General features: G+C 42.7%; 1 protein-coding gene across 8 annotated transcripts in view; it reads right to left on the bottom strand.

Annotated features, from left to right (window-relative positions):
- BICD1 (BICD cargo adaptor 1) overlaps positions 1–24,997 on the bottom strand; it is a 169,841-nt gene extending 144,844 nt beyond the window's left edge. For 5 of the 8 annotated variants that reach the window (XM_042051287.1, XM_042051289.1, XM_042051288.1 and 2 more), the window contains exon 1: positions 24,703–24,997. In XM_042051287.1, coding sequence (XP_041907221.1) covers positions 24,703–24,915 — 213 coding nt within the window. In that variant the 5' untranslated portion in view covers positions 24,916–24,997. The remainder of the gene's footprint in view (positions 1–24,702) is intronic. The other 3 variants (XM_042051294.1, XM_042051292.1, XM_042051291.1) reach the window with 2 other exon arrangements.
- Positions 24,998–25,044: the final 47 nt, after the last annotated feature.

Genomic DNA, 25,044 nt, shown 5'->3' on the forward strand with positions numbered 1-25,044 from the left:
CCCGCTAAATCAACTTAATTGCTCAGAAAGCTCAGATTTGTCCTGATTTAAGCTTTGGCATTCCCTAAATTGAATTCTTCTCTCCAAGCAGCCCCAGTTAATATTCATTATTTTAGACAGACATTCCAACACATTCTATGAACATACCACCACCTCCCTCTTAAAGGGGATTTGGTTAAGAAGTACATTAGTACCCAAAAAGCTGTTTCCCTCTTAGCTTAGTTAATTAACTTAGAGTGATACACTGTCAGTGATATAATTGTGTAGATAAGTATACCACTGTTTTGGGGGGTTATAGGGTTGGTTTGGGTTTGGTTTTTTTTAATTCATTGTGTACCTTTATAAAAAACTCTGCAACCTCAGAATTCTCTACAACATACAACCTTTTTTACAATACTATAAAAAAAAAAACCACCCTAAAAATCCTTATCTGCAGCCATGCAATAACAAAGAATGAAGATATGAATTAGTATTTTTCATGCTGCTCTTCCACAGATTTTACTACAAGATTCATACCATTATATCTCAACGATATGAAGCAGGTTTTTTTCATAATTCATTCTTTTGCAGAGCAATATAAAAATCTTGGAAAATTAGCTATCAAAAAAAATTCCGTTTTTCCTCAATTTTACAGTATTATCCAGGGAAAATTGTGTAACTGCAGGCAGATGATATACAAGAGATGAAACACAGGGCCAAACATGCTTTTCCATTAAACTTTCACCACCACTTCCTATTGAAGATTACAGACTGCAGAGACTGTTCCTAATTAACAAAGCACAGGTCTGGCACTATTTGGTATTTTTATGAATAATGTTGGCAGCTCCAAGAGCTCTGAAGAGAAATGAGACATAGTAGAGGATGAGCAAGTCAGAACAAGTCTCTCTATGATTCTTTGTCAGGAAAGAGCAAGCATAATCCTCAGATGTATAGAGAAGAATTAGGAAGCAAGAATGCAATTCTTCTCCCCAAGTAAGGTATTAGCTACACAGATGTAGGATTAACCAAGAGTTCCAATAACTCACTTAAAAAGGACACCAAAAATCAGGAGATGATGCAGAGAATTACAACTCTGTCTCAAGGTTATATGAAAACTCAGCATTGAGGGTAAGGAGCTCACTTTGTTTAGGAGATGAAAGCTGATAGCTGGGTGACATGACTACAACATCTAATAAAAAGGAAAGAAGAAAATCACCTCCAGCAGAAATTTAAGTGTCCTTGACGCTTTTTATTCAAGCAAAGAAAAGCACATAAAAAGGAATTTTTCAGCTAGAATTTAAATTTAAAACCAAACACATTGAAATCTGAGATTGGGTACAGAGTTTTTAATCAGAGGGAGTTAACACTAAAATTAATTGCCAAAAAACCAGTCAAGTCTGCCTTTTAATTTCTTCACATCCAGACTGGACACCTTTTCAGAAGATGCCCACAAAACAAATGCAAACCATAGGGTTCAGCAAAAAGCTAAAGGAGAGTTATACTCCAGCTCTTACTCCCAAGGTCAGACTACACAAGCCCTAAGCACTTTTTAACCCTTGCACTCCATGAATTTGTTCATCCAGCCAAGAGCAAATCTGAATGGTGCAGCTGGAAGTACTTCAGATGGGATTTATCTTCCCCAATATGAATTCATCTGAAAGTTTGCTGTGCACCCTAAACAAGTCAGTAGCTCCTCACAGCAGAAGCACTTCCAGAGGTGACCTCTTGCATCCCTCTACCTCCATTAGGTAAGGGGGCAGCCCCAAAGGCTACTCACTTAACATTTGAGTGGAAGAAGGTCAGCAAGATGAATAGAAGCTTCCATGACAGGATGTAACACTATTAAAAGACAAAAGCATGAATTGGTAACTCATTTCAGCAAGAGCTGTGAAGACTAACACAAAAATTTAAATATCCCTTTACATATGTAAAAATAGCTAGTGAAGGAATGTTTCCTCTTGTAAAACAAACCCATTAATTTATTTGTCATTTAAATAGTCACTGAATACAAGGCAAAGAAATATTTTGGAAAATCTAAACAGCTGTGCATGATGCAGTTTTCCAGAGATTTACTCCAGACACTCAAGATAGAAAACCTTTGGAAATAGAGGATAAAGCCACTACAGAACAAGAAATTAGAGAGACTAAAGCAACACAGCAAGAAGAAAAGACAGATAGCACACATGCATCAGTGATTATTTGTGATTTAAAACTATGCCAGAAGCACATTTTATATGATCCTTAGAGATCATTTCAAAGGACAGATACAGGGTGTTACAGGTTTGAAGAAGAGCATGCTAGAGGTCTCTCTTTGGTCAGAGGAAGTTAAATGAAGTAAGGTTTGAAACATGAAAATTACAGTTATCCATTAAGCCCAATTCTGTTCACAGTTCTCTGCTTTTGAGGGCACATTTCTGCACCCATGCTCTTTAATTCCAGTCCCTGAATTTTGGGATATAGCTACAATTAAAGAAAAAAAGGGGAAAAAGACCAAAACAAAACACAACAACCAGACAGACAATCTCACACACACAATCCACACTTTTCTTTGAGTCCTTGAAAATACATTTGGAGCTTGAAAAGAATGACAAGATGATAAGCTGACACGGAGCAGGCAAACTCTCCTCTCATCTTTTGAGAGGCAGAAAAAAATTCAGACAGTGCAGTAAACAATGCTGAAGTACTGTCAAGCCAGAGATTAGAAAAAATTACCTGCTAGCTGGTGTTCAGAAAAACCTTCTACAATCGAAATTAAACCAGTATGAATTCACACTTAATTCATAGCTCCAGTATTAGTGGCCTTCATAGCACCCTCTGACATTTAAACCTAAACAATAATTTGGAACAACAATTGCATTTTAGGTTTCTATCAGCAGTTTGATCCATCCAGGCAAGTAGTAAGGACAAGACCAGAATTTCAAGCTTCACTATAGAATTAGTTAAATTCTAATTTAATCTAATTAAAGGAAAACAAAACAAAGCCATAACCTGGCAGTATAATTTCTACTAGGAATGCCCTATCTTATCAAGAATTATTTTACTAAAAAATATATTTGTTAATGTGATTGCAGAAAACCATTCTTTTCAGCATAATTTCCATTTAATCAGAGCCACTAGCACAGAAGTTTGCTGCTCAGTGATGACCCTAAGTATTTGTAAGCTTTCTTACAAATGTTTTCTTTCACAGAAATTATAATGAACTTAACAGCCTGTGCTATCCTTAAGGCAAACCTTACATATTTAATAGATACATTTCAGCAGAAACAAAAGGAACAGAAAACTTGAGACCTAAAAACAAGGCTACTTTATGTCTGTAACCAACTTTGTGTTGGAGTGAAAGCTCCTCTGGACTCAGGCCCAGAGAGAAGCCAAAGTACAGGGGTTGAATTAAAACCTTTAGACAAGCTGAGATACATGAAGCTACACCAGTGAAACAGAAATACAGATTTTTAACTTTTAGTAGAAATATATGCTAAGTGCCTTAAACATTAAAAAGCTGTAGCAGAGACCTTAAACCCAGTTTTTACTGCAGCAGTGTTACCTTTTCACAGAGTACTTTACTTTAGACAAAATATAGATAGAATTATACTGTTCACATATTTTAGATAGGGTGTTCACATAAACAATAAGGGCTGATAGAAGCTGTATACCCAAATCTGTGTAATACCTATGTAACACTTGTGTAAGGCTTATGACTGTTAGAATTAGACCAGGATAGGTTCAGAAAAGAAAACTAGAATCGTGTGTTAATCTTATTGGTCAGTTAACAAATATAATCCACACTTCTGTAAGAAAAAAAAATATATATGGAGCATATAGAACATATAGAAGAAGCTGGTTTTGCCTGCTGCTGCTGTTGCTGCTTGGCTTTATCATGTAACCCCCTTCGAACTCTGCCTTCAAGAAAGCTGTGAGACTATGAAATAAAGAACTTAGCAGAACAGCAGCCTCCTCTGCTCTTTTACCCTGGTCCAAGAAGGAAGGGTATCCCATCAAAAGCTCAACAACTTTGCATCCTGAACTATCAGATAAAATTTCTTTGAAGACCATCCATGATGAACTGAAAGCTGCATCCAGCAACTTCTTCAGCCAAGGGGAGGTACACAACACAAAACCCTTAACACTGAACTCAAGTCCTTTGACCAGCTCATCCAGCACCTTACAGAAAACAGAAGCCTCATTTATCAGATTAAGGCAGGAGAATGCAGTAGGGAAAGGAAATGCCATCAAAATACTCAGTTTCATACGCTCACCCTTGTAGAGCAGGCTACAAATGTTCACATTCATGTATTGCCTGACACAGAAACATCACTAAATCGTCAGCTAACAAGCAGCAAAGTCAATCTCTCTTTCAATTCTATCACATATCTGACACTTGGTTAGCCCAGGGGATCAAGTCAGACTGCAGTCAAAATACCAGCATAGCTTTGTGCTGAAATTACCAAGTCTTCTCTTCCACTGCTACCTTCTTCCCCTCAGAAAAGAAGAAAAAAATTTTGACATTTTAGGATTCTATGCTTAGAATCTTATGGGAGAGCTAACAAGAAAAAAAAAAAAAGACCTCTCTAAATACTATTCCCAACTACTTGCCAACAGATAGCAAAGTCACAGAGTTCACCCCTTCCCACACAAGCTCAGTAAAAAAGAATTCCAGAAGCTCAGTTACCACCCCAAGATGTATTTCCATAACTGAGCTGCTAAAGATGTAGAACAAAAGGAATAGCATAATTTAAGACCTTACTTACCTAACCAGGGCTGAGAATATTCTGATATCTTTCAGGAAGCACAAGCAGAAGCAGCACATTTTATACAGTCAAGACAGACACACAGCATAGCAAAGAGAAGGGCTATGCATGACTAGGCAGCTTCCACAGCCAATATTTCTGGCTACACTGGAAACAACACAAAACCAGGTAAATACACACTGATAAAAATACAAAATTTTCTCCCAAGGTAAGCAGGACTCATAGCCCTAAAGAGACTCCCCAGATAACCCAACACAGTTAAACCCCTGCTACTCTGGCACTCTCCCATCTGCAAGCAAAGGCCAGACCCATCATTCTCCTTGGGTGCACTCCCTTCTTCACCAACAGGGAAATAGGTCTTTATAGGACAGGCAGAGTTCAACAACAGAACCTTCTCAAAAGCCCCAAAAGCCCTCCCCCTCAGACAGCAAAATTTACAGCCCCCTGCATTAGTGTGAACCCATTTTCACCTGCAGCAAGAGCCAGTGCTCAGGAGTGCTGCTCCCTGCCATGGCAGCATCACTTCAGCCCAGGGAGCGAGAAGCCAAGCAGAGGAGCAGAGCAGGCAGCTGGGGACACAGTCTATCTATCTCATCTCTTTACTGCAAACACGCCAGGATTGTTTATTTACTTGTTTCAACCTCCCTGAAGCATCAAAAACCTTCAGAATAAGCACAGCAGACCCTGAGCCAAAGCTTAATCACAGCTCCTGTGCTATCAGCTGGCCCTTATTGAGCTGGCCTAGCCTTCAGGGACACACAGCTGAAGCAGACAGACTGCCTGAAGCTTTCAAACCCAGCTGCTCTGTACTTTGCATAGCACTGAGAGCACAGAGATCAAAGCAGTACTTACCAACTTCGGTATGAAAACTAAGGCAGGGAAATAGTTCCTTGAATATTACTCAGGATCAGTCTGTAGCTTTTTAATCAGAATCCCCATGACTTCTCTGTTGTAACCACAGGACATCTCTGCCCCTCGAGACCTACCTCCTTTCCCTTCTCCTTTATAGCCTATTTTATTTTGTAGCTGATCCTGTTGCTAAGCCATGAAAAAAAGAAAAAAAAAAAATATATATCCCCTATATATCTCTTTTCCACACAATACACAATATTACTAAAATTTTGCAGCTAAGGACTGGAGACTTTCCTTTTCACATGCTTTTTCCAGAATTGCATTAAAGAGCAATTACCAGTGGGCAATGAGGAAGACCTCCATAGGTAAGGGTCAGCAAGTAAAGGCAGCAATCCCTTATTTTGGTAAAACAACAGCAGGAATAATGTGTATGACTGCAGGCTTAGTTATTCCTGTGCTCTCATGGTGGGACTTCAGGGAGAGTGAGACTACCTGGTCTCTTTGAATTGCTGTAAATTCATTCCTGTAAACACCAAATGTGCAGAAAAACTGGGTCAGCCTGGTTTTCTTCAAACACTCCAAACCAGCCTCTTATCCTGAGGTGCTCTCCCTGGAAAGAATGCTGTCAAAATTCAGCATCTCTTTAGTTACTCCTACACGCAGAAGATGGGGGACCCAGCCCCAACAGCACACGAATGGCTTCACCTCCAGTAAGGCATCCAGCAATGCAGCAGAAGCCACTGACAGATTTCATACACCCATGTACACAAATTCCCCATCTCATGGCATGTTTGGCACGAAAACTGTCACCTTACTCAGTACTGAATCCCTGTGAATTCAAAATGAGCTTCTTCATGCCTGTGTACAGCTCTAATCAAAGGTGTTATCACTCAGGACTTGTGGGAATGTCTGTGTCATTCATAAATTATGAACCAGACTTCTTTAAGCCATGGTAATTACTACAGGTATGCAGCACAACGCAGAAATGCAATATTTACAGAGCAATGCTTCACTAAAATGTCAATATTACAAAGCCCATAACTGATCAGATTATTCTGGACGAGAACTTCAGATACAAACCAAACCAGCTTTTTTTGATGCTGACAGAGGCAGCACAGTTCACCAACCGTAAATTATAGCTATTTTTTTGCTGCCTTTGTCCTCTGTTGCATCCATTACAGAGCATGAATACCTGCACATCTCATGAAGACTATCATAGAAAACAGTCTTGCAATGCAGTTCACTTTCATTCACAAGTCTCTAAAAATATTTAAAGACAGGAGAAATATTTTGAAAATGTGTTACATTATTATGGCTGAAACAAAACAAACAAAAACTGTTGCAGAAGATACAAACAATATTTTAATTTGAAATGAATACCTACTGCAACCTTTTCCCCACCCCATATATTTTCAAACCACTTTGTACTGCTATTACAAAGAAGGGAGAAACCCACCTACTCTGAATGACACAGATATGTAGATAAAATTGATACAGCCTGGGAAATAAGGCTTCCACTGGAACTGAAAGGAAATAACACAATTTATTTTAAATTGTTTTAAGCTTAATTTAGAAACTGTTTCATTTCAGTCAGTTACAGATGCAAGTTTAACTTCTAAATTACGGCCAAAGTTATTGTGACCACAAATACAACAGTGATTACGCAAAGAGTAAGATTTTTACATTTGTTTGAGATGCCATCTCATTCCAGTTCCTGCTGACATTTATACACTTCCATAAATCAATGTGCATAAAGACAGAGAGGACAGGGGAGCTGCTGTTTGTTTACTGTTGTTTATTGAGGGAAGGAGAACCAACATTGTCCATTTTCTCTCTTGGTAGTTGTGGTTCACAGCCCTCACAGAACAACTCGATTTACAGCCATGGCATTACAGCCTGTGTATCTCAGAGGGAAGGATGCACATTTTAGGGATCCTGTTGCTCCATGTGTATCTATCTGCCCTCTTAATGCTGTCTGTTCCTGTGGGATAAGAGGCCGGCATACACCCAAGTTTTATATTTAGATTACACTTATTACTGCATAAAGAGGAAAAAGAACACACTCAGCACTCTCCATCAAAGATATGGTTAAACAAACCTTTAGCAGTGAGTTCATAAGAACAAAACCAACGAATTTACTGGGTTTATCTAACACCAGCATCCCAGTTCCAGCTAGTTCAGGAGGTTTTCCACAGGTATTAAAAGTTAATTCTGCTGGGGACAATCCAGTGTGCAGCCTTGTCTGGTGAGATGCTCCTTTTATAAATATGACCTCTTGCTCTACATTCCTTTATTTCCCCTTTACGGATGTGATGAGGGAATTCAAGCAGAGAAGCAAATATCTTCCATGGATTTCACATGTAAACAGTGAGTTTTGAAGCCACTTTTAAGAACTCCTTTATTTAGACTCAGATTCACACTGTAGCTGAAGGGGAAAGGACTTCTGGAGGTCATCTGCAGTTCAGCATGGAAGGTGAGCCAAGTCCAGAGCACCAATTTAGGCCTAACTATCCAGGGCAAACAAGGAGCAACTTTTACCCTGTTTCCTATGGAGTAACTTGAAATATCTTGATGGCAAATTCTGACCAAATGTGACTGGGGAATATCGATTACAAAGGTGATTAATCTCTCCTACCAACTCTGTAAAAACAGACAGCTGAGGGTAGCTACCTTGATATTAATTTTACCCAAAAAAAAAGCAGCAGAATATTAATTTTCCTTTTCAAAAAGCAATATGCAATAATTTCATAAAAGCAACACAAAAACCAAACTACAAACCGCACTGCCAGGACACCAGGTCATTTTTGACTCAGAAGGCAGGGCACTGTGCACTGAGTCACCAGTGCTTCCAGTCTGCTGCCAAGTCCTCCCATCAAAACACCTTACAGTTCTGGGAATGCCATAATGAAGTCGCTGTCAAGAGTTGTGTGACTTGACACTATGAAGAACCAAGTTCTTTGCCAGCATAATTCTGTTGATTTCAGGAGAGGTGCTGCAGCAGAGAATTCAGATCATAACTCACAGTGCTGTCACGGAGTCCAATATTTTTATTTTAAAAAAAACCTGAAAAAATATTCACTGTAACTGGCTCTGCATACCTTGCATTCTGGATTAGCACCAGTGCTTTTGGCTGCAGGCCACGACATGATCTTTATAAAAATAAACTGGCCGCCAGAAGAGATTTTGGGCATGAATATGTTAAAACACAAAATTCTAGTGTAATTACTATGGTTACCAGAGTAGAAATAGAACATGGATTGAAAAAAACAGTTCAGGGATGAATACACTCCTCATTAGATACAACCTACCAAGGATAGTTGCATTCTTGCATTGCTTACTGGGAGCCCACTACTCTAAACCCCTGAATCACGATGTGACATTCTCAGTCAGTCATCTTCACCATTGTGGCACCAGCTGTCAGCTTCCTGAAAATGTCAGGTTTGTGCTCATTGAAGGAAGAAGGTCCTTACTAGTCTTAGTAAAAAACTTGGAGGAATCACGTACACCTTGGATACCTAAATTTAAATTCAGAGTCATTACCATCTTTTTTGGCAGACATCTGGCAAAGGATAAAAAGAGATTTGTGGAAGAAGTCTCTGAAGGCCTCTATAGTTCAGCTTCCTTGACATCTGGGGAAGAAGATGGACAGGAGGAGCCTTCAGACCTCGATGAGCCATGTGGACAGGAGGGCCCATGTCACACTGTTCCTGGCACTGTGCTCCCACCACTCAGAAGCCCATCTCCATGGCCAGATGCCACCCTCCTGCCAAGGGGACGAGGAACAGCTGTTGAAGGACTGTGATGTGACAAAGCAACCAAATGCTTTATCCCACCTTTTACCCCAGCTGAGTGAAGGCAGGGTTCAGATCCACCACCATCTCATACACCACATCTGAAAACAAGAGCCTACTTCTTGCAGCTGCAGCAGCTGGATTGCCCTGATCCAGCACAGCACAGCTGATTCTGTACGTGCCATACATGAACTGGGTGAAGAGCAACCAGGAGATCAGTAGCTTGCTCTGCTTCTTTTCACCTGATTAAAAATCTGGACAGTTGAAACCCACTTTTAGTGAAGAGTCTTTAATCAAACAGAGGTCCATTGCATAAGAGCTTGATGTTACAACAAAAGATGCACAAACCAGTGAACCATCCAACAATTTCATTTTGGGATTTTCCACCACTGCCTAGACAAACAGAGCTAAAGGTTTATGACAGCTGCTTGTGTTTCGATTATCTCTTTCAGGATCTCAAAGTTCAAAACCACATTCTAGAGAAGCAACTGGCAGAAGGAAATTATTTCTAACAGCCCCTCCACAGAAGAGGCCCCATTTTATTATTAATTACTCATATTGCCATAGAACCTAATTGTGCCAGCCAAGAATAGAGGCTCACTGTGTTCATTCTGTACAAACAGGAGGGCAAGGGCAGGCCTTGCCCCACAGAGCTCACCCTCCACAAGCTCCTGGTCCAAGCTCCACGTTAACCATTGCCAGCTCTGCAAGAAACCTCATCTAGTGCTCAACACACCCCATGAGATTTCAGCCGGCCTGAATTCCCAAAGAACTGCGAAAGTCACGCCTCACAGATTTCAATGAAGATTTCCCACATATTGCCATTGTAAAGGTCATCCCACATGCTGGATCTCACTACAGTAAAGCCTGTCATTTAACTTTTCCCCATGCAGCAACAGGAACAAGGGGTACTTTGCGGGCTGAGGCTACTCAGAGACCGCAGGCAAGGAGAGGTGAGATGCATTCCTTGCAGGGAGAGGCAGCTGGAATTTGGTTTCCCCAACCAGCACTGAACAACTAAGTGTATGGAAAGAGCAAATGAAAAATTAAGCATTTCAACCAGCTGCAGGGATTAGTAAATGCTGATGTGAAAATCTCAGTCCCAGCAGAGAAGAGTTGTGGTTCAGGAAGAGATAAGCGGGAAGGAGTAGGAAGATTGTTAGAAATAGTGGAATGGCAGCCAAGAGCAGTCAGTTTCCAAAAGGGGAAAGAGCAAAGCAGAAAGGGCAGCTCAGGGTGAGAGATGGGGACATATTCCGGGATCCCAGGTACTTTCCATGTGCTCTAGATCACCAGAGTATGTGGGAGCGGGACCACACAGGGACAGTACAGCCCAAGGAGATAGGATGCTCTGATTAGCTGCTGATGGTCTCTAATGACAAGAGAGAATGCCACTGAAAAACTGCCAAACCATGAACTGAGAAACCAAAGAGTTTTATCTGAGTTTTTCATCCTCATTTTTCCTTTAGTTTTGGTGGTGATAAAGTAGCAAAACTACCAGCAACACCATTCCTAAATGGCCTTACTGGTCACCCTGGCACCAGTGGGAGACACTGCCAGTGCACACCCTGGTCAGTGAGCACAGGGCAGTTGATTGCTTTGGCTTTCTGGTTGACCAGCTTTTTTAAATGGAAGGATTTGGAAGATAAATGATTGGACTAGATCTGAGAAAAATCCATGTTTTCCTTATGATTTAGCCACAGACTTCCTTTGAAATTATGGCTGAACAGCCTATCCTGCCACAGCTTCTGGACCTCTGTTACTTATCTGTGAATTCCCCTTATTATTCCTTAATAGCAAATCCCTGACAAAGTCCAATTTCCACGGTAAAATCTCTAATTTTCTATTTATATGCCTGCAACTCATTGTGCCAGGCATCACAGAATCCCCAGGTGTTACTGTCATGCAAAAAACAACAATTTATCCCACCCTGCTGAGACTCAGTGTGCCAAACTGCAGCTCACAGAAAGAGCAGCATTCTGAATTTTCGGGCTGTTTCCGCTTTCCCGGAGTGCAGTCTGCGCTGTCACAGGCTAACAAAGAACTAGACCTACTTTTAATAACTACAACTGCCTTAAGTTGATGTTTCCATGACTCTGTATACAACTGACACCTTTCAGACACACACCACTAGTGATTAATTATTCCAGTGGTTTTTACTTCACCAGAGCCCCTTTCCACTAGAGACTCCAACTAATGTCAGTGTCCCTGGAGGCTGGATGTGACACCCATCCCTCTGGCAGCAGCCAAGGTCATGCTGACTCACTGCCTCTGGCTTTTCCCTGCATCCATCCAGTGCCAGTGCTCTGGTAAGAGCTTGACTATTCATTACATTGCCACTTGCAAAGCTGCGATTCCTTTCTCCACAGACAGCACAAACCATTGGACTGCAGGCTCCTAAAAATGTTGCTTATCAGATTTTGGATGCCTTTTCAAGGGGTAGATTACTTTCTGCTACAAAAATAACTGATGGCAGGAGAAGAATCTCTGCTACAGGGTTTTGGGGCAGAATTCAGGACCCCCTTTCCCAAACCCACTTCTTCAGACTGGAATATTTAACAAGCACATCCTTGAGTAATGGCAGCAAAGCAGCAGCTCTCAGTACCCAGCCAGCATCAGCTGGGGGTGCCTAACTCAAGCTCTCACTGCTTAAGAAACCAGGGGGCACATTTCAAGAGGCATCTTTCAAATGAGAGACCTTTATAGAATAAAAAGTGAGCACAGCATGGTCTTCACCTGCAACTCTTCCTGTTATACCCAGGGAAAGGGTTCTTTATATCCAAACAAGGCTCATTTTAGGTTTAAGCGTCTTCCCATCAGTCTAATCTGCTACAAAAGCAAATCCAACAACCATAAAAACACAGGCATGACTCTGAGTGTCTCTAACATCAGCCCAGGCAGCAGTGAGTAAAGTACTTTTCAAACACAAGTGTTGGAACTATAATCAAGGTATCACTGCATTTTCTGTCCTTGAATAAATATCTCTCTACACGCAAGTAGACAGAAAATACTTTAAATTACAAATCATGATGCAGTATTAAATAACTACAGCAAAAATATTTAAAGCCAGGAGCCTATGTGTGTATCACAACAATCACTTAGGTATGTGAGCTGTAATTTCAAAGTATGGGGGCAAAGAGAAGCAATATAGGTTTCAATGCAAGTTGTTCAACCTGCTTGATAAAGCAAACCCAATGTTTTCCAATGCAAATAAAATACAGACTTTGGGGACAAATTTCCAGGTATCTAAATTTGATAATTCAGTTCTATTACTTTAACATGGATTTTATTTTGGGAATAGAAAGCATCTCAGAATCTACAGCATCCTTGTAACATTAAATTCAGCACATTTGGAAAAAATGTCATCCCTCAACTGTGTTGTTCCAGATTTGCTACTATTTTCACACAGCTGATCTTACAGCATCTTAAGTGAAAGTTTTGTTATTATGTGTCGCTGTTGCACGCAGGGACAGCGAAAAACGACACAGATTCAGGTCAGAGAAGTACGGTCAAATGGCCCTTTTAATGCCAAAAACCCATCTTTTTATAGCATGGATCACAAAAGAGAAATTACATGATTGGCCCATCAGTCAACCACCTACCAAGGTGATAGGCTAAGAGGTATAACCACCCATTTCAAAATATTATTCTCAGTAAACCAAAACATTCCACTATGCTCTCACAACAGCCCTGCAGGTGAGAGACAGAGAGTTCGTTTACAGAACCGTCTTCCACTGGTTCTCAGCTAAAGCATGACAAAGGAAAACTTCATGAAATGCTTCAGCAGCTGGAAAATTCCTCTGCTCCTGCTTTTTAGCATCCACAAATGGCAACCATCAGCCCTTATCTGTCAGAGAAATAAAAAGCTTACCTAATGCCCAAGAAATAGAATTACCTAATGCCCAAAGTAATGTACTCCTAACAATGCCATGAGACTTCATCTCCCTTATTGGTACACACAGACACTCATATTCCATCTAAATTCTGTTTCTCTTCTCTAATGTTATGTATCATACACTTTATTTCACAGAGGAGTCCTTGGTACCATATCCTTACAATCTACTTTAAAAATTGTCACCAAGGGCCCAGATTTATGACTAAGATTTTATGGATTAGTAATTGATCTAGTGCACATTTTTAGCTTACTGCAGATGGAAGATCCATGTCAGCTGAAAACTCTTTCCTTCAGATTTCTGCTGTGTTCTGTGTTTGGTTGTGGGGTTTTTTTCACCTTGCTCTTACACATTTGGGGCTGGTCAAGTGCACGCACATGAGCAGTCACAGAAGCTCAGCAGAGTTATGACAGCTCATTAAACTGCAACAATAAGATCACATGCTTGAGACACAATAATTACAATTATGCCAGTTCTTCCTACTTCGGTGGGAAGAAATCTGAATTCTCAGTTTGCAACACATTTTATCACTTGCATCTTGGTGACAGTGCTGGTTGCCAGTGGGTGGTAGGCAGAGATTCAACAATAAATCATTGCCCCCTTTTATCTTTGACTTACCCATGGAGGCAGGACTTCAGCATTGGTCTTCAAGTCATACCTGCTACAGATGACCCTAAGGGACAACCCTGAATAGAGGATATTTTGTTAGAGATAGCATTCTTCACATGGGATGCTTAAATGTTTCCTGTTTGTAGGTGGGAATTACAAGCAATTATCAAAGAAATAAAGGACAGTGCAAATGTTGTCCTCAAGTAACCTCAGGTGAGTTCTGCATGTTTGTCATTTCTGTGCAGTCACCTGGAATTACCCAGACCCGTGCAACCTTTTCATGCTTTGTAAAAACTCTATGAGGTATTCAGGGTATGAGAAAAACTTTTCCTACTCACCTAAAAAAAAAGCCCCACAAGTTGTCTTTATTAATAGTATTTGTTACAGGAACTACAAGCTACTGAGAGCACATTTTTAATAAAAGGAATCATAGGTTCAGGTTGGACAATACAGCTGTTAAATATCTTGGCTTAGCCATCAAATTGAGAACCAGAAGCTGTGACTACACAGACACTTTAGCCCAACTGTGAACTCTCCATCTGCCTCCAGACCAAATGCTCCAGTTCTCTTAACACTCAAATGCTAAAAGGTGGAGAGTTCTATCTTTCTGGGCAGGGCCAGGCTTCAGTGCAGTTTGGCATCCTGCACCTTGCCTTGTGGGTGTGAGTAGACAATACTCCAGTCCTGAGAAGACAAAATCCAAATCGTGCTGTGTTCATGTTTGGCCAACAGCCAAGCTTTTATAAATTAATTATTTCACCAAGCCACCTGTTCCCTTTGCCTGACCCAAATTCCTACCTTTATCCTTAAAAGCTTGCTTTTCTGTCTTCCTTTCTGAGCTTTACAACTACTAGGAGCTGGGTTTCCCCCTCTAAGCATCCAAAACAGAAGTTAAAACTGCAGCTGTTGGCAGCTTCCAGCTTCCCTCCGTGGGAATTCGCCATTAGCCAGTGATGACAAACAGCACTTTGCAGCTCATTCTCTCTACGCTGACATTTAAATCCATCCAGAGTGACTCAGGCACCCGAGGAAAGCCCGTTCGGTGCCGACAGACTTCTCAGAGCGCACATCAAACGCACGGCATTGCCCCCCTACCCGTGTGCCACCTGGGAGCTCTGAGAGATCACAGGATTAAAAACAAACAAACACAGACCAAAAAAAAAAAAAAAAAAATCCAACCCACCAGGAAGGGAAGATGAAGTTTATAAAATTTAGCTGGAATGTGCCCGGAGGTGATTGACTGAAGTGAAAGGTCACTAACTCTGGTAACTGAGGATGTCTTTCACGCTTCTTGGCTACGCACAGCTGTCTCTACCACTGCTAGAGAACTGCTTGCTGTGTAGAGGGGTTGAAGACAGTGCAGAGGAAAGTTAGGTGTGATTCAGGGGAGCAAGGGCGATGGAGAGGGTATGGCAGGACCGTGTGGATAATGGGCCCCGTTCCCAGTGGTGATCAGAAAAAGAGTGCATTATATAAGCTCACTGGGCACCTGTTGTCTTGTCTGGGCTTAAATATGTAACTCCAGAAACCATACTCTATATATATATATATATATATGTTGGGGTTTTTTAAGGGAGAATAACCCTTTTTTAAAAAAGGGTGGTGAGTTGCCTAAAGCCTTATGGAAAGGTGTCTTCCTCCTATGCATCCACACAGCCAACCCGATTTTAAAGCTGCCCAAAAAATGATCTTTCCAAGGATGATTTTAATGGTGACGCTGCTACAAAGCAGAGGGGACAAATCCTTGGTTGCTTCATTTTCAGTCCATGCTAAAACAACATTTCAAAGTATTTCTAGGAATCCCTCATGTCCTTATAATATCTGAGCATAGTATGGAAGGTCTAGTCTGCCAAAAATGGCCAGATTTCTTACATTCACACAATGACCAAAAGGCTCTTTAAGAAAAAAAATTCAGTTCTACATCTCAGAGAGCAGCAAATGAACACTGAGTAAGATATAGGGCAAAGATTGAAAAAAAAATTAAAAGTACATAAACCATCATGAACAGGAGACAAACACTGTACAAGAACGAGAATGAGGCTGCAGACAAGAGAGGGAGGAACCCCAAGAGAGATGAAGAAAATGGGATTGGACGCATTTCAGTCTTAGTGAAAGCCTTTTGGTGTCTCATAGGTCTGTCCCAAAACCACAGATTTAGGACAGTGGCCTGCTTCTTCTTTTAACTACCAAGTTAATTAAACTTTGACAGTGAAAGAAATTCAGAAACATAAATATTATAATCTCAAAATTATTTTTAATACTACCCTCTGCAGAGAAGTAGAGACCTCAATAAAACACTAATTGCAACCTAGCTTAATTTCTACCTGCCTAGTTCAGCTTTAAGCACCTGCCCTTGCTCAGGCACATTTTTCACCTTCTGACTAGTCCCAGCTACTTCCACCTGTAGTTGGTCTGTACTCACAGACTGCATTCACAGTACAGTACAAAAAATTGCTGGTTTCTCCTCATAATCATCTGCTGTGAGTGATGCAAGTGATAAAGGGACAAAGGGCACATTCATGTCTCTACATGCTACATCAATTCCTCTAAATAAGGAAAATACTCTCTCTCCTCCCACATGAAGTGAGTGTTGTTGAGTTCTCAAGGAAACAAAGAAAGAAGAGGGTTATGAAAGTCACACAACAGATGTAAGACAGTTCAGCAGAAATGAATGTATGCTTTTCAGTCTCTACCATTATAAATTAAAATCATCCCTCCCAAAACAAAAAGTACAGTATGGAATTGTACTGAATTAAACATTACCCCCTCAGCTACAAGACAAAGATGGAAGGGAAATCCATAACAGAGGCAAAGCCCTACAAAATAGCAGAGACCCGAGGGAAGTTGGAGCAGGATTTTACTCCCATTGTCCATATGGAGAAAACACCAATGCAAATACATAAGAGAGAACAAGGTACTGAAGAAAAAACACATTCAATCTCAAGAAGAAAGCTCTTCCTCTAGAAGATACAGCCTTAATACAGCCAGGAAAACACAAAATCTTGCATGTATTTTCCACCAGCTGCCAATTGCATAAGGTATACTAAAGTTGCCCAGGTGCAAATTTACTCTGACTTTGAGAATGCTCCTCATTTTACCATGATGAATGTTCACAAATTACTGTTTTATGCCAAATCTTATTTTCTCCACCATTGTTTTGTCCCTCTTGCACTTTCAATAAAGCCAGGTGTTCATCCTGAATGCTGATGTGCACACAGACTGCACACACACACCCTGAGAAAGAAAATCCACTAGGCAACACAGAAGGGAAGGAAAAGTATTTCACCTAAAGGAAGGTGAAAAGATGGTAGCAAATTATTTCTCTTCTAATCCACTACAAAAGGCCTAATTCCAAACAGATGTGGACCTTCAGATTAAAATCCCTCCTGTGACCCCTAATTTTACATTCATAAGCCTTACACAGGAAGTAGTTCACAATAAAAATGCCTGGCTTACCCAGTAACACCTCAATCAGTCATATTAGATTTGGTACTAATCCAATATTTCCTAGAAAATCTATGGAAAATTTACTTTTCCGTGACATAAAATCCAGTTGTAACTTCCATTTATCTCTGAGAAGTTCAACCCAGATGACTGATTCAATCAGAATCGCTCAGATTAGAAAAGGATTTATTTGATGAAAGAGCAAAATGAAGAAAATAATTTTAACTATTGGGAGGAAACAAATTGAAGTCTGTTTAGATTTATTTTGTGAGTATGTGAGCCCCCAGTGTTGAAAGCTGACCATCCCTGCTTAAGGGCTGACTATTACAGGAGGACTAATATTGTATGTTCATCTGTACTGGCTCCTAAGGATACAACACAGTTGGAACTGGGAATACAGGTCCCTGGAAAAAAACCCGAAAGGTTCATCTACATTTATCTTTGCATGCTGCCAAAGCTTCAACAATAGTCCTAATTTCCCCCTAACATGATTCCAGCTGCTTATGTTTTCTGTAGGCTAATGCACAGGATTCATTTCCTCTTGGAGGAAGCAATCCTGATGTAATTTGATGAGCATCTCTCTTAACATCAATACCCGCTTCAGCAGTTCATCCCGTCCCCCTCTTCCCTCTGCATTCACTCCTCTCCTCGTGCTGACTTTTAGGCAAAGGTAAAACAGTTCACTGGGAGGTACTGTGAATCAGATAATGAAACCAATCTGGGTTACAGACAGCAGCAACCCCTCCTCGGTTATTTTTAACTGAGGTTAGTTTTCCACCCTGCTGTGACAGTATGAACAGTTGCACAGCTGAGAGCCAGAACAGGGGCAGGGATGGCAGAGAGAGATGTAGGAGAGTCTTGCTGAGAGATGAGCACATCAAACTCCACCCTTCGTAACCCCAGGTCACTGCAGACTTAATGACCAGCAAGAGAAAATGAAATTCAAGCACGAAGTGAGGCTCAGTCACTGTTTCCAGGCAGGACATTACTGTGCATAGGGTAACTCACCCTATAGCAACCTGCCACTGGAATTTAACTAGGCAGTGGGAACCCTTGAGAGACTTTGCACTGCTCAAGGTCCCTTGCTGTCTGCCCCCTTCCTCCCATAGTGCAACCTCCTCTCACAGCAGGATCAGCTCTGCACTCAGACCAGGTTCCTGAGGGCTGTGTCCGGTTGGGGCTTGAAAAATTCCAGGGAAAGAGACTGCATAACCTCTCTGGTCAACCTGTAGGACTGCCTGTGCTCAGGGGGAAACAGATCTACCTTACATTCAGTCTGAACCTCTATAGTTTCAATTTATGTCAGTTATCTCTTGTCTTCCCACCCTTCACAGAATCACTGAATGGCTGCAGGTGGCAGGGACCACTGGAGGTCAGCGAGTCCAACCTCCCTTCCTCCAGGGAAGGAGATTCCACAACTGCTCCAGGCAACCTCTTCCAGTCCTCAGTCACCTGAACAGTAAAGAAGTTCTTCCTCGTGTTAAGGCAGAACTTGCTTGTAATGGGCAACAATTTCTGCCCTTTGCCTCTTGTCCTATTGCTTAGCACCACCAGGAAGAGCCTGGTCCATCCTCTTGACATCCTCCCTGTAGACACTATCAACATTGATGAGGTCCCCTCTCATTTGTCTCTTCTCGAGGCTGAAAAGACCCAGCTCCCTCAGCCTGTCCTTGTAAGATGCTCCTGTCCCTTCATCTTTGTCACCCTCCACTAGACCCACTCCAGGAGCTCTGTGTCTCTCTTGTACTGGGGAGCCCAGAACTGGACACAGCACTCCAGATGTGCCTCACCAGGGCTGAGTAGAGGGGCAGGATCACATCCCTCAACCTGCTAGCAATGCTCTTCCCAATGTACCCCAGGATACCATTGGCTTTCTTGGCCACAAGGACACTTTTTTGGCTCAGGGACAGTTTGTTGTCCGGCAGGACCCCCAGGTCCTTCTCTACAGAGCTGCTTCCCAGCAGGCCAGCACCCAGCCAGGTGCATGAGAGACGTGATCCTTCACTTGCCTTTTCTGAATTTCAGAAGGTTCTTCTGTGCCCATCTTTCCCATCTCTGTTGAGGTCCTTCTGAAGGGCTCACAGCATTCTGGGGTACCGGCCACTCCTCCCAGCTTTGTGTCAGCAGGGAACTTGCTGAGGGGGCATCTGCCCTTCATCCAAGGCACTGATGAATGAGTTAAACTATACTGGGCCCAGTACCGACCCTAGGGGGATACCACTAGTGACAGGCCTCCAACTAGAGGTAGAGGGCACTGCTGCAAAAAGCCTGGCTCTGACATCTCAATATTCTTTTTATGTATGGACAGGCTGATGATCCCTCACAGCCTTCTCTTTTTCTGGCTGAACAAGCTCAGCCCCCTCAGCCTCTCTTCACAGGGCAAGTGTTTCAGCTCTTGACCATCTTGGTGGTCCTTTGCTGAATGCAGTCCAGTTTATCCACGTCTTTCTAGTATTAAGGGAGCCCAAACCAGATGCTGTTTTCTAGATGTGGTTTAACAACTGCCAGCTTGAAAGTGATAATCATTTCTCTCAATCTACCAGCTCTGCTTCTGCTACTAAAGGTCCAGGATGCTGTTGGAATTTTCAATGTCAGGGCACACCACTGTCCTACACTCAGCCTACTGTCCTCGAGGATTCCCAAATCCTTTGCCACAGACCTGAGCCCCAGCCAGTCAGTCCCCAGCCTGTACTAACTGAATGTCCTCATCTCTGAGCTGGTGTGGGGCAGCACGGCCTTCCCGAGTGACACAACATGAACAGGCGCCAAGGACAAAGTGGTGAGATCAGGATGAGATGCCGAAAATGTTTCGCCTCATCCGCCACAGATGCTGTCACTGGAAGGAGGTGTAAAGATATACTGACATGGCATCAGTTCACAGCTCCCATGCTCCATATTTGGAACACATTCTGCTTTGGGGAGAATTTAGAACATCTCAGTGGGATTCTTCACGCTTTCCTAAGCATCCTATGATGTAGACAGGAGTGTATAAGAATCCACATTTAAGAGGGCTGTAATTGGAGTACTTTTTGGGAGGAGCCTCCCCCTCTTCCAGCCTTTTTGGATCCAGACAAGTCCCACCAAATGTACACTTCAAAGATGGAAGAGGCAGAGGTGATTCAAGTAGCAGGAGGGTGAGAGCTTTTGGAGAACAGTGGGGGAGCTGGAGGGGCAGTGTCACTTCAGAAGAGAGGAGAGATCAAGATTGAGTCACCTGTGCTGAAACAGTGCAGGGAAGAGCTCTACTCAAAAAACCCTTTCAGACACAGACCAAGAATTACTTCTGGAAGCCCTGTTAGTAACTGAGTAAGCACTTCATAATCATTGATACAACTTTTCTGTGAGGTGAAGAAAACAAACACCTGACAAGGATAGGGCTATTCACCACTAGCCTGGTTTCCAATCATTTACCACAGATAATTTGGTTTAAATTAAAGCAAGCACCAAACTTCCTGGAAATCAGATAGCCAGTGCCATGTGTAACCCAGCAGAAGAGTTTATCTCCATAGAATGAAGTACATAAAATCCAAGAAGTCAAGTGAGATATTGCCTAAATTAGTCAGTCAGAGAGGGAGTCAAGGAGAGGAACAGCTGCTATGTTCATGATTGGATTCCCAAAAAGAAATCTCTGCTACGATTTCCCAGCCCTAAATCTTGTAGAGTTGGACACCAAAGGTGCCTTCCATCCCCATTTTATCATGACTAGAAGTGACTGATATTTCTCTGCTTTAAAAACTTTACAGACCACCAGTGCCCAGTAGCTGATCAGAAAATCATGGAATGGCTGAGGTTGGAAGGGACCCCCATGCCAAAGCAGGGACAGCTACAGCAAACAGCTCAGGCAAGAAGATCAATAAGAAGCCATTTTACACCTCCATTAAAAGAAACAGAACTAACAAGACACATTATTCTTACAGCAAATGCAATGTAAACATGTAAGACCAGATATTATAAAACCACTAGAAGATGTTTTACATAAAATATGATGGTAATTAAACTCCCAACTCAGCAAGACAAGGAAAACAAGCTACCTTCAATCCCATGACTAATAGCAACAAGTCTTAGTCTCTGAATTTTTATGGACTGCAGGTTTAAAAGCACATCTGCTAAAGTAACATTCTGAACAGGGGCCCTAAAATGATAGTGTTTTACCAAAGATCAAAAATTCTACTAGACTGAGATGTAGTTGACTGAGGTGGAGAAACATCATTTTTAGACTGAAAAAAACCAAACCCAAAGCCTATGAAAATTAATAAAGTTTTAAATAATAATAGTGGTTTTGCATAAATTTATCTCATGGCCCAAAACATCAAAATCCTGGGCTAAAGCACAGACCTCTGAACACAGCAGAAGAAACTTCAGAGGTTACTAAAACAATTTATATTGCAGGGTGGAGAGCATATATCCTGTACACAAGTATTAATATTTAATGTAATATATTGTAATTTGCTTTTACTTCAACATCCTGTAATGGCCTTAGTTTCCCATTTCACTCTCCAATGATGGAAATTATTGTATAGCTGAGGTATTGCCATTTATATGGAAAAGGACTGCTGAAGTCCACTGGAGTTTTGGATTGCCAAGGAGGATGGGAGAAGACTCCAGATCCCAGACTGCCAAGCCATGGCTGAGTAGTTAAAGATGGGCAGCTCTGTTTGCTGAGCAATATAATGAGGTCCTAACAATAGAACACAAGAAATCAATAATAAAACTGTTAAAAGATGAAGACTTGCCTCAAAAAAAGTTGACCATAGTAAGTGGATCTGTTCAGAGAAGGTCTGAAGAAGGAGAGGCAATAGCTGTAATGTAACCATGGCTACCCACTTGCACCTACTATTCCTTGGGAATGGACAAACTACTTATTTTAGCACAAACCTGAGGCCTAATTTCTATGCCCCAACATGGCTTCAAAGAGGATGCAAATGCTGTGAAGTAAGAGCAATGCACAGAATTCTTCCCAGCTCCCATTAGTCAGTCAGCCAGTCAGTCAGGGCATTTGATGTCCTACCACTGGGCAGCATGTTCTTGGAAGGGCCTGCTGGAGTACGGACACAAAAACCCTCCTCCACACATTTTGGCTGGTGCTTTAATTTTTAAAAAAAGTGTCTTCGGACTTCTCTGCCCCCTTAAGAGCTTTCAGACAGAACCCTACAGTCCCACATCTACACTCCACAGGACAGTCTGCCTGAACTATCTGAATTCTGCCTCACTGGTGTCGTCAGAGGCACCTTTTGCTTGTGTCTCACAGTTACAGGCCTGGCTTGTGCTAAGGGAACTGTCATAATGGATGTGCTAACACAGAAGTAGAAAACAGATTACAGCAACAGGAAGGGCTAAGAGAAAATTCTCCTTTGCAGGGTGCATGTGCAGTGAGAATCAGTGTGGTTTCTGCTATAAAGGTTAAAAGCAAGAAATAAAATCTCTTGCAGCCTAGGTGGGGGATGGAAATGCCCCACCTGCTGCTAAGGAGAGCTCTGGAATTGAGAGCCCCAGGTCTGGACTGGGAACTGGAGAAGCTCCACTCTTGCTCGGCACCAGGCAAGCTACAGGATTTCTCCTGTTCCTCTCTCTGTGGATATCCCCTCAGTATCCATGCTGTGGCTGGCACAGCATGAAGGCATGGCCCCACAGGAGACATTCTGGGCTGCAGAACGTGCAATCTCACTGACTTCAAGGGGAGGTAAACAGGAAGAGAGTTTGTGCTCATCTTTGATTTCAATTAATTGCATTGACTAATCCCTCTAGTTTAGTAACTTCAACTCGATTCTTTGCACTATCTTTTCTATCTGTGGCCTTGTGCACCCATGTGTCATCCTGGCTTCTGATCAGTCTTCTTTTGTACATGATTATGGTGGGATAACAGCTAGCTGCAGCTTTGCTTATCTCCTTCTTCTTCGTCGTCTTCTTCTTCTTTTTTCCCTAGAAACTGCATTGCACTTTTCCCCCTTAATTCTGTTCCTCTGTTACTGCCAGGTCATTTCGAACAGCACTGCCTTCATGCCAGTGCCAAGTTATGTATCTCTATCCCTCACTCTGTGATTACTGGTTTCAGAAGTCCTGAGCCTACTCCATAGGCTCAGGGGGGCAGGGAGGCAGAGATCAAGTTTAAGGAGATCAATAGGTTTTTCTGAAAAACAGCTTTATTCTTCGTACTGAAAATATAATGTTCTCAACTCTTCTGGACACTGAACCAAGTCTGTAGCATAACTCATTTACCTGCAAGTAAAATGAAATCTTTATTTAATTAAAAATACTTCTAAAAGGGCATCAGCTAGTATTCTAAAGAATATATTCATAAATAATCTAAGTTTTTTAAGTGGCTTCCCTCCATATGGAACATGTTCATGGTTTCTAATGGAAATTTCATTAATTGTAACAGAATTTCTGCACATTCTATACAGCAGTATTTTTGGGGGCTTTTCTTTGTAGAATAGAAAGATACATTCTAAATTTGGGAGAATATCTGTCTGATGCTTTATCTTCTCTTTACAAAACCTAGTCAGTTACATTCTGAGATGGTCCAAAAACACCATGAAGTGCAGAGCTGTGAGTGCTGCATACGTGTGCACACACAGCCCTTCCGTAGCTCCCCTGTACGTGCACCGTTATCAGTCTCAAGTTACTTCCCTTAAGGATGAACACAGGGAGGGTGATGATTTTTCGGAGTCACTTCTAGCAGAGCTGAAAGGTAAGGTGTAACACCCAGCTACTTCATACTTTGAGTGTTACAAAAACACATTTGAAAGATAACCCCAAATCACCCCTCCAATCAAGTATTTTACCCTTTCAGCATGACGCAGAAGTTTAATTTCCACTGATGGATGACCTCGAGACTGTCGTATACCCCCCCTCCCAATGGCAGTGATTCCCCTCACTGGCAGAATAAAGCGGGTCTATAAATAACTTCAAAAGGAATTGTCTCTCTCCTCACGCACTGCAGACAGCTGTTTACAGAGATCCCGACTCCTTATACACTGCGTTGGCCCAGCTCTCATCCTACTGTTTCATTTCCTCTTCCTAAAAAAGCCTGGGGCGATGCGGTGCAGGTAGGACCGGGGGGACCCTCCACTGCCGCAAACGCCTGTTCCCAGAAGTTGAGGCTGCCGGCGGCAGGAGCCGGAGCGCGGCCCTGGGGAAATTTCTCAGGGCAAGGGGGTTGCGATCTCGTGTAATCCGTCCTTAAGCTCCACGGTCCCGGCTGATCCTCGGCCCCGCGAAACCCCTCCTCCCCACCCCCGGAGCCCGCAGCCGCTCCGGGGCCCGCGCACCGCACCCCCGCTCGCCCACCCGCAGGGGCTGGCGCGGGGCCGGGCACGGACACGCGTGGGGCGCCCCGCACCTGCCCGCAGCCCCGGCGGCGGGGCGAGACAAAAGCCCGGGCTGGCTCACCTCCTTCAGCTGCTCCAGCTCCTGCTTGAGGCCGTCATACTCCGCCTCCAGCTCATCGTACTGCTGCTTGAGGGTGAGCTTCTCCTCCAGCACCACCAGCCCATACTCCGCCGCCTGGATCTTCTCGTGGGTCGTCTCGGAGAGCTCCCGAGTCAGCCGCTCGATCTCGCTCTTGTAGTGGTCCGCGCCCTGCAGCACCTCCTCCGCAGCCATAGCCTCGGCGGCACTGCCGCGCGGCCGAGGAGGCAGCCAGGGGGCGGGCGCGGCCGAGGGGCGGCACCGGCACGGCCGGCTCGGGGCGGCGGGGACGGCGGTGGGGGTCGGAGCCGCCTGCGGCAGCCG

Source organism: Corvus kubaryi, unplaced genomic scaffold (genome assembly GCF_017639235.1).
Source record: "Corvus kubaryi isolate FWS band 111438036 unplaced genomic scaffold, C.kubaryi_AGA036_p1.0 74, whole genome shotgun sequence".
NCBI classification, from domain to species: domain Eukaryota; kingdom Metazoa; phylum Chordata; class Aves; order Passeriformes; family Corvidae; genus Corvus; species Corvus kubaryi.